The following is a 12,689-nucleotide window of genomic DNA, read 5'->3' on the forward strand; positions in this document are numbered from 1 at the left end:
CTTGAGATGGCTCAGATGGTGAACTGGCAAGACGTTGAACCTCGTATCATGTGACTCTGACGTCCATGTGCTGCATGCTGATTAAATTATCTCACTCGACCCTCCTGATAGCCCCATGGTAGGGAGAAGGCTTAGCTCTACCACCCCTGTGTTCTAGATGAGAACACAGGCTACAAGATGTTTCACCCCGGGTTTCCACCTGGCGGGGGCCTGGGACCTGATCCTAGGTCATGGGCTCCACTGGCCACGATCGTGTGGTGACACGCTTGTACTTGGGAGAGAAGGAGTTAGCCCTACCCTCCTTGGGAAGGCCGCCTGCCATTTTGGACCTAGGTTTCCTCAATTTGAAGCAAAACTACCATGGAGAGCTGGGGAGGCTTTGGCGAATCCCACTTTTCAACCTAGGAAAGAAAGAATTCACTTCACACACGGAGATTTGTGGAAGGCCACAGGCTTAAAGTCTAGAAACTCTTGATATCTATGCCTAGAGCTTGCCCGTTTTTGAGATTTGGTGAGTGGGCCGGTCAGCTGATCTTGAAATTGCCCTTGGTTAATGGTGAACTTGATCCCATTCAAAGAGGCAGCATTCAGTCCAGCTGCTTCATACATCCCTTCTTTTGTCACTGGTTAGTTAGGTCCTAGTGACATTTCCAGCGCGTTCCTGTAACAGCCCTTGTACTTGAAAGAGAATTTTCTTTCTGTAGCTCAAACCACAGGAGGACTCGCAAGACAGCTATCTCCCCAGGTGAGACTTCTTAAATGGGAGTTAAGTGCATGCATTTTCAAGAAACTAAACTCCCCTCATATATAATTTAACCTAGAAAAGAAAGCAAAATTGAGAGAGTGGTATGATTACATTGTGTGAAGACTCCCCCAGTCTCATGGAAGCCATGCACGCTTTCACTGTTTGGCTTGTCTCTAATGCTGTGGGGTGTGGGCTAAATGTGATATTGTAATAATACTGCGGGTTTCTCTAACCATAGTTTTGGGCTGTGGATTGAAATAGTGAATTACTCCTAGCAGACTGAATGGGCAGTCAGACTGCCAGCCAGTTCTCCTCATAAAACAAAGCAATAGATAAATAAAGGAGAGCCAACTCACTTAACCCGCATGACTCTGTGCGCCGCTAATTATTAACCCAGGCTCAAGAGAAGGGTTCACCCCGAGTGGAGTTAAATCATTTTTAATAGAGGTAAACACTAGCCATGTGGATGAGTAGCACTCAAGAAAGTTTTTAATCAGCAATGTTTAAGAATCACCCTACCTAATTGCCATAACTTATTAATAATAATAAATAATCTAGTCTTTTTATGGTCCTTGTCTCTGGAGGACTCAGTGCATTAAAGATCTCTGGGGTAGTGAATCTCTCAGTTGCTATGGGGGAGGTGGGCAAGCATCGTTGATGCTCATTCGTAACAGAAGAAATTGGACGTCGAGGCTAAGAAAGGCAAGTCTGAGTCTTTCTCGTTTTCTTCTTCCCACTTCTGAATCACCAGTTTATAATGCCCTTTCATCTATCTAGAGGACCAGAATGGCTCCAGGGGGCGGGGGTGGGGCCTGAGAACAGGCTTTCTTTGTTCACATGGATGATTGGGGTTGAGGTTTCTCTCCCTTGGGAAGTGAATATGAGCAGAGCTTTGTCTGAAGGAGTTCATTTCCTCTGCACAAGTGTCCCTGGTGTCCCTGGGGCTCAACCTGACTGTGGCCAGGGTGAGCGCTGGCAACTCCCAACTCTGTACTTGTGTGGATTTCCAGTTCCTGGGAGAGCAGAGAAGATGGCGCCAAGACTCACTCTCAGAGTCATTCTCCACAGCAGCAGGAGCGGGGAATGGGGAAATGTTTGTGTAAATCATCTGACTTAACCTTCCCAGCACCATGGCGTGTGTATTAAAATATCTCCAGGTCCGCGAGGAAGAAACTCAGGCTCAGATAATGTAAGTGATTGACTCCCAAACAATTTTTAGTGGTTGGTTAGACTGGAAGGAGATGATTGCATTCAAATTTGAGGCCATTTGATTTTTATAAGTTGACTAGTCCCTACAGATTGAGAGCTGATGGTAGTGGACAGAAACTCCAGAATAGGAGATAAGGGTATTTCTTATCTTTACATTTATGTCTTCTGAGGTCTTGGTGGGGAGAGGCTGGGTGAAATGTTGCCAGACAGCAAAGAATCCACTCCTCACTTAATTTCCATTCTTCTGTCCATGAATCATTCGAGCCTGAGCCTGGATGGCTGCTTCAGTCTGGAAAAGTGGAATTTTAAAGAAGGTACCCAAGCAGTAATTATTCAGAGCAAAGAGCTAAATAATGCTAAGAACAGAATGATTTATGCCATAGACTACAAAAGACATAAATTTAGAGTGTAAATTACAAGATAACTCGTGCAAAATTGTTGCAATATTTATACTAGTGTTTATTAAAATTTACATTTGAATGAAAAGGTGCAAAATGTAAATGAAGCTGAAAAGAGGGTTTTAAAAATCTGAAATAGCTTCTATGAAAATCAGGACAGTTTTCTGTAATAGAGGAAACTAATAGTACTCCATACAGACTTGTCTGCTAACCCATGAAATGTACAGTGGAATTGGAAGGAATAAGGTCTCTTATTCCTGAACCCTGCCTGAATTTCCTCTCTCCCTGACCAGTAATGCTTTTCAGTGATTCAAATCAGTACTGAATTTTGAAGGAAGTACTCCCTGTCAAAAGCCATGGAGAGGTTGAGGATTCTGGATGGATGTCGAGACTGGATCCGTATTTGAAAGACTAATCTTATTTCACTGATGTTTTCAATGTTGGAAATTTTTGTCTGTATTCATTAGAGGAGAATGATAAATCTCTAATTTGTACTTGGCTAATAATAGGGATGAGCTTTTGTGCTTCACTGAGGTTAAATGAATCTCGTGTAGTCCTGGCTTAGCCTTTAAAGGGCGCCATGTGTGACTTTGGGAAAAATCTCTTACTTCCTTGGGACTCAGTCTCCCCATCTGTATAATAAGGGGGTTTGAGCAGATGAGTGCTAAGACAGACCTGCCCTCTGTCCTTCCCTCCTGTGTGGGATCCCACCATGCCAGGAAGTTAGGACCCACAAAGGCAATTAAGACACATAGCTCTTGTTCTCAGGGGCTCATGGGCTACATAAATAACTAATTATAACATGAGCTATAATTGCAACGTTACTCTAGGAGCACAGAGGCGGAAGGGGTGACTTCCCTCTCTGTAGGGATAGGCTGTGAGAAACTTCACTGTGGCTGTGACATTTGAAGGCGGAGGAGGAGGGCTCCTCCAGGTGTGCAGGCTGGTCAGAGGGTGAGTGGTTCAGACTGTGCTTTGCAGGCAGCAAATGCACGTGACTGCAGTATATTTAGGGAGCTGCACACGGTCCTTCTCTCAGTCTCTGGACAGTGTCAGGGTATAGGAGCTGAGTGGCATTCTGCACACTATGGTGTCAGAACTTGGGCCAGTGATGAATCACTGAGGTGAGAGAATAATGTGCAGCATGTATAAATTAGAGCAGAATTAAAGTTGTCCTGGGATGGCGCTATCACACATTTACATCCCGGTTGGCTTTCAGGAAAGGAAAGGGTGGTGATTTAGACAACTCCCTGAGAGCTGTGAGCCTGCAGTCTGTCTCATTGGTACCAAAGCCGCTGGCTTGGGTATGCCCTGGGGAGCATGTGTATTGCATGTGAATGACAGTCCTCGTGGGGGTCACACGTGCCCCCGTGGAATGAAAACTACTCTCACAGGTATTCTCTCCTTGCAGTCTGTTTAACCCCAGGTGCATGTTTCATCCGTACCATTTGTGGGCCATTGTAACTTCAGAGGATCTGTTGTTTTAGTTGACAACTGACAGCAAATTTAGATATTGATCTGGTTCTTAGTTTTTAAGATACAGTTGATCAGTTTTAAATCCAGATTATAAATGTAAGGCTTTTTCATTGTTAACAATTAAAATCATACAGAAATACTTACATACGATTTAAAAAATAGCCCCAGATTCCATAACCTGAAGATAAATATTTCTATGACCATCATAGAAACACCTTTAGGTATTTCATTAGATGAAATTCCTAGCAGTGGCATCGTACGTCTAGGCATGTATATTTAACACTTCCATACATACTGTCAAACTATCTTCTGGAAGTTTCATACCTGTTTACAACCCCACGGGCAGGGCAAGAACTAGCTCACATTTGGGTGGTGCTGTCTGTTTCCTGCCAGTGCTGTCTTCCACATTTAAGTGGCTGAATGAGAAAGAACGAGCAGACAAAAATACTTTTGGGGCGACTGGGAGGCAGTAGAAGCAGGGTGAACCTGAATACATGGGCTGGATGTCACAAGTACCTGGCACGTGTGTTCTCCAGAAGATACGGATGCAGTGCCACAACTCCTAATTGCCCGACGCTGAAAACACTCCAAATCTCCATCCACATTGGGATGGAGAAATAAATTACGGTATAATCACGCAATGAAGTACTATCCAGCAGTGAGAATGCACGATCTACTGCGTGCTACAGCGTGGTGACTCCCACGATCACTGCGGAGCAAAGAAGGCAGACAGAAAAAATTCGTACTGTGTCAGTCCATTTATATGAAGTTCAACAACGGGCAAAACGAATGTAAAGTGTTAGAAGTCACGCCAGTGGTTGTCCTTGGCGGGTGTCAGTAACTGCTTGTTCATTTACGCTTTTTGCTGAGATGCGTGTTCCCTGGTGCCAGACCTAGTGCTTGGCATACAGTCGCCTCTCAAATATTTGTTGAAAAAGAGTAATTAACATTTTTGTCACCTTTTAAGAGATTCTGACTTAGGACTGAATATGGAGATATGGTGTTACTAGTTGTGAGTTATAACGTGGAGAATTCATACCAATGTTGTGCTCATTATGATTGAAATACGGAACTTCAGCACACTTATAGGCCCTTCCTCTTCAGTGCACTCATAGGCCCTTCCTCTGTTTACCCTGTTATGTGCTATTGTTGCTGTGTTGTTATCGATAAACTGGTCAGGCAGCTTAGTCGTGGGTAGGGAGATGCTTTTTGGAATCGGAGACTTGGGTTCAATCCTAAGCCCATTGCTTATTCCTCTGTGGCCTTGGATGAGTCACTCAACCTTCCAGAGGTTCAGTTTCCAAACCATCTGTAAAGTGGAAATAATAATACAGCCCACTTTATAGGGTTGCTGTGAAAATAATAATAATATAAACATTAATGGTAACCGCCAAGTCTTACATGTTTACTGTGGCACCGATCTAAGCCTTTAAAACACAGGATGTAATTTGCTTTATCTTTCCAATGCTTTTGCCTGTTTGTGGTTTAGGGGACTGTAAGCCACTGAGTTAGTAAGCATCGAGCCAGGATATAAACCCAGGCAATTCCCTTCCAGAGCTCAAGCTCTTTAACCACTGCCTTTGAGTAGAGGAAATATTGTACCGAGAGTGCTTAGCAAAGTCAGCATATGTGAGCTCTGATGATCACCACTGTCGTTTTCAACATGATGATTAATATTTTTTCTCCTCTCTCTCTCCCCTTCTTCTCCCCTGTTTTTCCTCCCTCCTGGCAGATGTTTTCCAGCAAGGTAAGCTCACTGCCTCCTGCCTACTTTTCCGCTGGCTGTGCTCTTTGGGGAAAGGGTATCATCTGTGTGCAGAGAGTTACGGGGCTTGCAGGCTCAGCGCATGTGTCCCGGGGGCTTTAGGAGGTTCCATGAGGATGAGGGCCTGCGGTGGCCTGAGGTGCCGTCTGCCTTCCTGGGCTTCTGATGTCCAGCCTCTCTGCTTCCTCTAGACCCTGCTTGGGGGTGGGGTGCGGACCAGACAGTTGGGGCAGGGGTACTGAGGAGAGGTTTATGGCTGGGAGCCTGTCTGAGGGCAGGGCTGCTGTGGGGCTGGTGAGGCCGGTGAGGAGTAGGTGTCTCTGGAGGGGAGTGGAGGCCCCCAGCCCCTCAGGGCTCCTGCATCAAGGCCAGGTGCTGCTTGGTCAGGGCTTCACAAGCCACCTCCACCCGGGGAGTTCTCTGCCAGGCAAAAGTGTCACTGTCCTGGAGATATGGGCGTGACCACATCTGGCTGGTCGCTTCGTGCCCCTCAACCCAGTGGTGCCTCACCACCCCTCCAGTTGGGCCTGTGACTGCAGAGAGCCCATCCAGGGTGCAGTGTCTTGTGTGTTTAGCCAGCAGGAGCTCACGTGTCCCGGGGAGCTGGCAAGGGAGCGCCTTCCCGAGACTGTGTCTTCCGGTGGGTGGTTCAGTCCCCACTGGGGATCCACAGCCATGTGCTCTGGGAGACTCATGGGCGTAGCCTTGTTGAACCTGCTGGATACCCATTAAGGGGGGAAATACCTCTTTCCCTTTCTGATCACAGTCTGAGGCTACCAGGTCAAACTGGCAGGACCTGACAGTTTATATTCAAGTTGGGAAATATGTCTGTGGCACACATCTGCCACACCTTTCTTGAATTCCAGGCTGGCTTAGAATAAAAGAGACTGGTTTAAAAATACATCCAGGCATCCCATATATAGCTGCCAAATAATCTTACAGGCTCGATACTTTCCTGACGATTATTTCCCCCCAAACAGGCAGCGTGTTATGGAGAAGGTCTGTCTGCTGTCTCTACTAGAAGCACGGTTGTGGGTAACAATGAGGGGACTGTTGTGTTATCTTTTAAGAGTCTGGAGACCTAGACTTACTTTTATAAATAATTCATAAATCCCAGCAAGCCATAAGTAATAAGTTCCATTTGGCTAGAGACTAAGAAATGAGCAAAATTGAGAAGGTACCTTGGCTGTTGCCTGAATGCCGTCAGGGCCCCCGGCTACAGTTCATCTTCTTCCTTGACAAATTGGGGGTTCAGTGGGACTCTTTGAGAGGAGAATTTTTTTGTCTATGATCTTGAACGCCTGTGTCCCCTCCCCGGCCCCCAACACTGAATTACATTTTTCCTTGTGAGACATAAAATGCTCGAGTTTGGAAAGTCTTGCTGGAGCACGTGTAGCGAGGCCGCTGGAGGATGGGGAGAGGAAAGGTTTGTATCAGATCTGGCTTTTCTACCCACAACCATGAGCACGTGCAGTTGTTGGAGTCCGTGTAAAAAATGGCTTATCAGGCTATTTGTGTCAAATTTGCCTCCTTTTTAATCAGTCATGCCATTTGATTGATGGGATTTGCCTGTCAGTAACAGTGATATGCAGAGCAGGAGTTATAATCATCTGCAAATCACAGGCTATGGAGACTTACTAGCATCTTCCAGGGATGGAAGCTGCTGGCCACCCGTTGCCCTGCGACACGGTGGGCGGCAGCTCCCTCCTAAGATGTTACTAGGATCTCGGGTGGGGAGAGCTGAACTTGCTTTTGGGAACTTGCTTTGGCCTTACAGGACCATTTCACACAGAGAGGCACTCTCTGAAATGATGGCCCAGAACTCGCCAGCTGGTTCCCCCTCCTTACCTTTGCTTCTGGCCATTCTGCCTGTGAAATTCCCACTCAGTAAAATGTGACAGTAAGAAACATGCCAGTGACAATAACATCAGACCAAGAGAAAAGGTTCTGTGTCTTACAGACAGAATCTAAAACACTGACTGCTCAACATCTTCTGGGGTTAAAACTCTGTTCCAGAATTGTGCCATTAACGTGAAACACTGGTGGGGCCATGGGTAAACGGTAGAAAACCACATGGCTTCAGATGAACAGAAGCCACGGGGTAGTTTCTGAAGCCCATCCACACAGGACAACTCTGAGCGGCTCTGGCACGACCACACCGTGGACATCCGGGCCCTGCTTGCTTTGCTTTGGCTTGCCCCAGGAGTCCCGGGCAGCTGGTGGGATGCTGCTTTGCAAATATGTCCTTCTGGCTGTGAGTGAGCGAGCGAGGCCCCTTTGCCCAGAGGAGTCCCTGTGTGTTTGGGCTGCTGTGCACTGTGGAGGCAGAAGAGGGAAGCAGGCTTGCAAGTTGCCAACATCAGACATTCTCAGAGGAAACCAAAGTTATTTCCTCTGGATTGCATTATCTTTTATTTCACTACAGATCAATCTTGTTACGGCAGATACAGCGCAGCAGCTCCTGCTCAGCCTTTCTCTGCTGTATCCGCGGTGTGGGCATGTGGGAGCGGATTTCTACCCTGTGCCATTTTAGAGCTCATCTCGGTTCTTTCGTGTGTAAATGCCACTTGCTGTGGTTAGACTACAGGGCATGAGACTGTCAAGGACCGGTGGGTCCACGCCTGGACCTCCTGTATGGACGGGGCCACGTTTTCAGGGAGCCTTAATTGACCCACATTCTCTGCTATCTGTAGAGCTCCCGAGCCATTGGATGGCTCTCAGGAATTCCGAAGTGCCACAGAATTGCTCTTCACAACATCACATGCGATTGAAAATGCTGTACGTGCACACGTGTCTCGAATCTCGAGTTTTAGACCAGTCGTTTAATAATGAAGTCAGGACCACACACATACGCACACACGCACACATGCACATACAGACACACACAGCTCATTTGAAATTGTTGAAGCACCCTTAAATGCTTATCCACAAGCTCAACCTTGATTCTGAAATCGAAAAGAAACCAAGAGAGTGGCTTGGAAGTGAGAGCATTACCACTCAGCTGGGTGTTTGAAAGCTGTCACTGGGCACAGTTATAAAGATTTCACCATTGAGTTAATTCTCTGCTCAGTGAACTGAGGTCCCTTATAGACTCTGTGCCCGAGGAGACATAGCCTTTCCTCCTCCTTAGTTTTCACCCTGAGGTGGGATCTTGCTATTAGATTTTTCTTTCAGCTCAAGTAATTTTTGATACCTTTCAAACATAGTGCACTTGTTTATTTTGTAACTGGTCACCACGTGCCTGGCACTGTCTAGGTCTCAAGAATAAAGGCGTGACCAAGATGGCAAAGGCCCCCGTTCTCCTGGAACTCGTGGTTTAGATTGGAGACCATTTGGTGCCAAGTGTGCAAATTAATAAACAAGGCAAATTCCAAGAGGATACAAGCAGGGAAGAAAACAGCATGGACGGTGCACTGGGGGCTTGGAGGGCCACTTTAGGTGGGGTGGCCAGAGCATGACAAGAAAGACCAGCTATTGCAGAATCTGGGGGGACAGCAGCGGAACTTGCAAGGGAGGGGCTGCTGGGCAGGAACACCCCAGTGTTCCAGGATCAGAAGGAAGTGGGAGTAAAGGAGGGAGTTGTGTGAAATGAGCAAGGAGACAGGCGGGAGTAGGGTCTAGGAACAGAGGAAGGAAGTCCATAGTGGGCTTTAAGCAGAAGCATTTATGTATGCTTAGAAGACCCTCAGTTTTTGCTCCCAGCAGGGTTGCTGCCTTTGTTGAGAGCTTGGGCCAATTGTTTTGCCCTGTAGCCTCAGTTTTCCCATCTGTAAAATGAGAGGGTTGGGGAGATCCCTGACCCAACTTGGCTTCCTGCTGATGCTTTATTAGAGAAGTTTTAGGTGGATTTGAGTTAATAGGGTGCAGATTTTGACTATTATCGAGAGAACTTGGGTGAAAGCAGAGGTTCCCATTAGGCTGAGAATTAAGGTGAAAAGAAATGTGGTTTCAGACGTGTAACCTACTCACGTGGGCATCTGGAAACATCAGTTCTCTCCCATGTGGATTCATACTGGAATTCACCCTGGATGGCATTGCTTTTACGAATCTGAAGAGAACAATAAATCACAGTTTGCTTTCTGGCAGCCCAGCCAAGCCCGTTAATTGTTGAGGTGGACTTGTGGTGACAGGGACCGCTGTCATTTATAATGTGCTTGACTTAAGCTCTTTGCATATTTCAAATGTATTGGTCAGACTGCTGGGGCTGGATCTTAGGTTTTCCCAACCACTTTAGAAAACCCATCTATTATAAAGCTCTGACCCTTTATGCATGAATTATGGTCCCTCTGGTAATGTTATACATTATGAAATATTGTTTTCTTTATGAGTGTGGGATTGGGGTGAATAAATTAAATCTATTGTTCCCACTTCCAGGTAAAAACTCCAAGTTGTCATGTGACGTTAACTAGTAAATGACTAAAAAATGCATGAATGTTTTTATGAAACATTCACACTTCCTATATGCTAATATTTACTGTATTTGTATATCACCCCTCATTCTGTCCAGAATCAGTAGAATATTCCGAGTCATGTAGGAAATTCATCCATCTTTCCAGCGCAAACTGAACAACATTACCATTTAATTTCATACGGATTCACTTTGTGTGTGTGTGTGTGTGTGTGTGAGAGAGAGATAGGAAGATGATAGGCATTTAGATGATATTTATATAATCATATTCTCTGAGATGCTTTGCCACATTCTGCGTGGGCTGTGCTGGGCGGCCTGTTCCCTGCCAGGTGGCCTCCGGTGCGCTTTTCGTTGGAGCAGATTCACTGTGTGCTCACTCTCCTATCCTGGGGCGTGAGTTCGGGGTGAGGGTTCAGAGCCTTTCCACCCAGTAACTTGAGTTTAAAAATTGCCAGATCAATAAAGGGGGAAACTTTTATTGTCGAGATAGTTGCTAATAAGTTTTTCTTTTTAAAATTTTATCTTATTGGGATGATGATGATGATAATGGTCCCACCAGCATTTGTGTACCTCCTGTATTCCAGGCATTGGGACAGGAGCTTTACACACATTTTCTCATCGAATCTGCCCCCAAAGTTTGTGAAGTGGGTATTACAACCAGTAATCTCACTTTATAGAGGACAAAATTGAGGCACAGAACAGAATCCATCTAGTGATGGTTATATAACCAGTGAGTGGTAGAGCCAGGATCTTTTTTTTCCCCCCTGATTACTCTACAAAACAGTTTTAGATTTTCAGAAGCATTGTGAAGATAGTACAGAGAGTTCCCATATACCCCACATCCCATTTCCCCTCTTATTAACATCTTACATTAGTGTGATTCATTCGTTACAACTAATGACCCAATATTGATCCATTATTATTAACTAAGGTCTGTAGCTTATTCAGACTCCCCTAGTTTTTACCTCATGTCCTTTTTCTGTTCTGGGACCCCATCCAGGACACCACGTTGCATTTAGTTGTCATGTCTCCTTAGGCTCCTCTTGGCTGGGACAGTTTCACAGACTTACCTTGTTTCTGATGACCTTGACAGCTCTGAGCAGCACTGGTATTTTGAGTCTGTGTTGCAGATGCCCCTCTCTTGGAATTCGAGTGATGTTTTTCTCGTGATTAGATTGAGGTGTGATGGGTTTTGGGGAGGATCCCAAAGGTAGAGGGCCATTTGCACGACATCAAATCGAAGGCATTTCCTATCAACATGATCTCTGACTATCGATGTTGGTCTTTGACACTTGGCTGCGGGAGTGTCTGTCAAGTTCCTCCAGTGCAAAGTCACTTTTCCCCCTCCGTTCCATGCTGTACTCTTTGGAAGGAAATCTAAGCACAGCCTGCTCTTAAGGAGTGGGGAGTTATGCTCCACTACATTGAGGGAAGAGCATCTCCATAAATTATCCTCCTGCAAGGGAGATTTGGCTCTTGTCCTTCATTTACTAACTTATTCAGTCATTTATTTACATCAGTGTGGACTCATGGATATTTATTCTGTGCTTTGGGCTATAATGCAATACAAATTTTATTTATTTTCTTGCTTTGTCCATTAGGCGTTCTTCCAGTGGGCTCCTTGCTTCCCTTTGATACGTCCTTGTCAATTGTTTTTTGAGCCCTTCTGCAATACTCTCTGATACTGAAAGATGCTCGAGGCTCATCTTGTCTATTTCCCATCTAGATCCAGCCCTTTCCCTCAGGAGTCTTGGTTCCTTTTACTGGAGAATGGTGTTAGAAACCAAGATCTGGGTGCTAGGGGTGGTGGTTGTCATTGGGTGTTATTTCTTTTAGGCCTTCTCATCTGACAGAGCAAAGAAAAATACCTGTGTGTACCCCAACCCGTGTGCATGTGCGTCTGTTTCTGTAGGTAACCAGTTGTGTCTCTATTAAGTTAAACGTGGGTTCTTACTGATGTCTCTAACTTTTACCGGTTACCTTATGCATCATTCTAGACTCCTCCCCTTGTTCATCTGTACATCTGTGCTCCCAAGGTGAGCTGCCTGAGCCAGGATTTTGAACACAGGTAGTCTGACTTCAGGTCCTGCATTATTCTATCTCGACTCCCATAGAAGCTCTTTCTTCTACTCCTGGTAAAACACAAAGATCCTTGACCCTTCACTAGGCCCAACAGGACCGCCCAGGTGCAGAGGGGTGAGTTTAGGTACCTATCTAAGTCAGCTATGGCTGCTATAACAAAATACCATAAACCTGGGGGGTCGGATTGGGTGTCAGACAACAAACGTTTACTTCTCACAGTTCTGGAGCCTGGAAGTGTGCGAGAAGGTGATGGCAGGTTCCGGGTCTGCTGAGGGCTGGTTTCCTGATCCATAGCATGCTCTTTTCTCCTTGTCCTCGTGAGGCAGAAAGAGGCAAGGAGCTCTCTGGGGTCCCTTTTATAAGGGCACTAATCCCACATGAGGGCTCTACCCCCCATGATCTGGCACCTCCCCAAGGCCTCCACCTCCTAATACCATCACGTTGAGGGTTAGGGTTTTAACGTGCGTGTTTTGGGAGGACAAAAACCTTCAGTCCATCACAGTGCCCCTCTGCCTCCACACCAGACCCAGGCTTGCTCGTGTGACTTTTCAGCCAATTCTAGCTCCAAAAGCTTCTGAGTGGGTTTGCCTTATCCAGAGCAGAGGC

General features: G+C 46.0%; 1 protein-coding gene across 6 annotated transcripts in view; it reads left to right on the forward strand.

Moving 5' to 3' along the window:
* Positions 1 to 12,689, forward strand: part of GFRA1 (GDNF family receptor alpha 1) — a 195,229-nt gene that overhangs the window by 51,574 nt on the left and 130,966 nt on the right. For 5 of the 6 annotated variants that reach the window (XM_032490828.1, XM_032490829.1, XM_032490827.1 and 2 more), the window contains exon 5: positions 5,561 to 5,575. The exons of the other annotated variant lie outside the window; for it this stretch is intronic. In XM_032490828.1, the coding sequence (XP_032346719.1) occupies positions 5,561 to 5,575 (15 nt within the window). The remainder of the gene's footprint in view (positions 1 to 5,560; positions 5,576 to 12,689) is intronic. 6 annotated transcript variants of the gene reach the window in all.

This window comes from Camelus ferus, chromosome 11 (genome assembly GCF_009834535.1).
Source record: "Camelus ferus isolate YT-003-E chromosome 11, BCGSAC_Cfer_1.0, whole genome shotgun sequence".
Lineage (NCBI taxonomy): Eukaryota > Metazoa > Chordata > Mammalia > Artiodactyla > Camelidae > Camelus > Camelus ferus.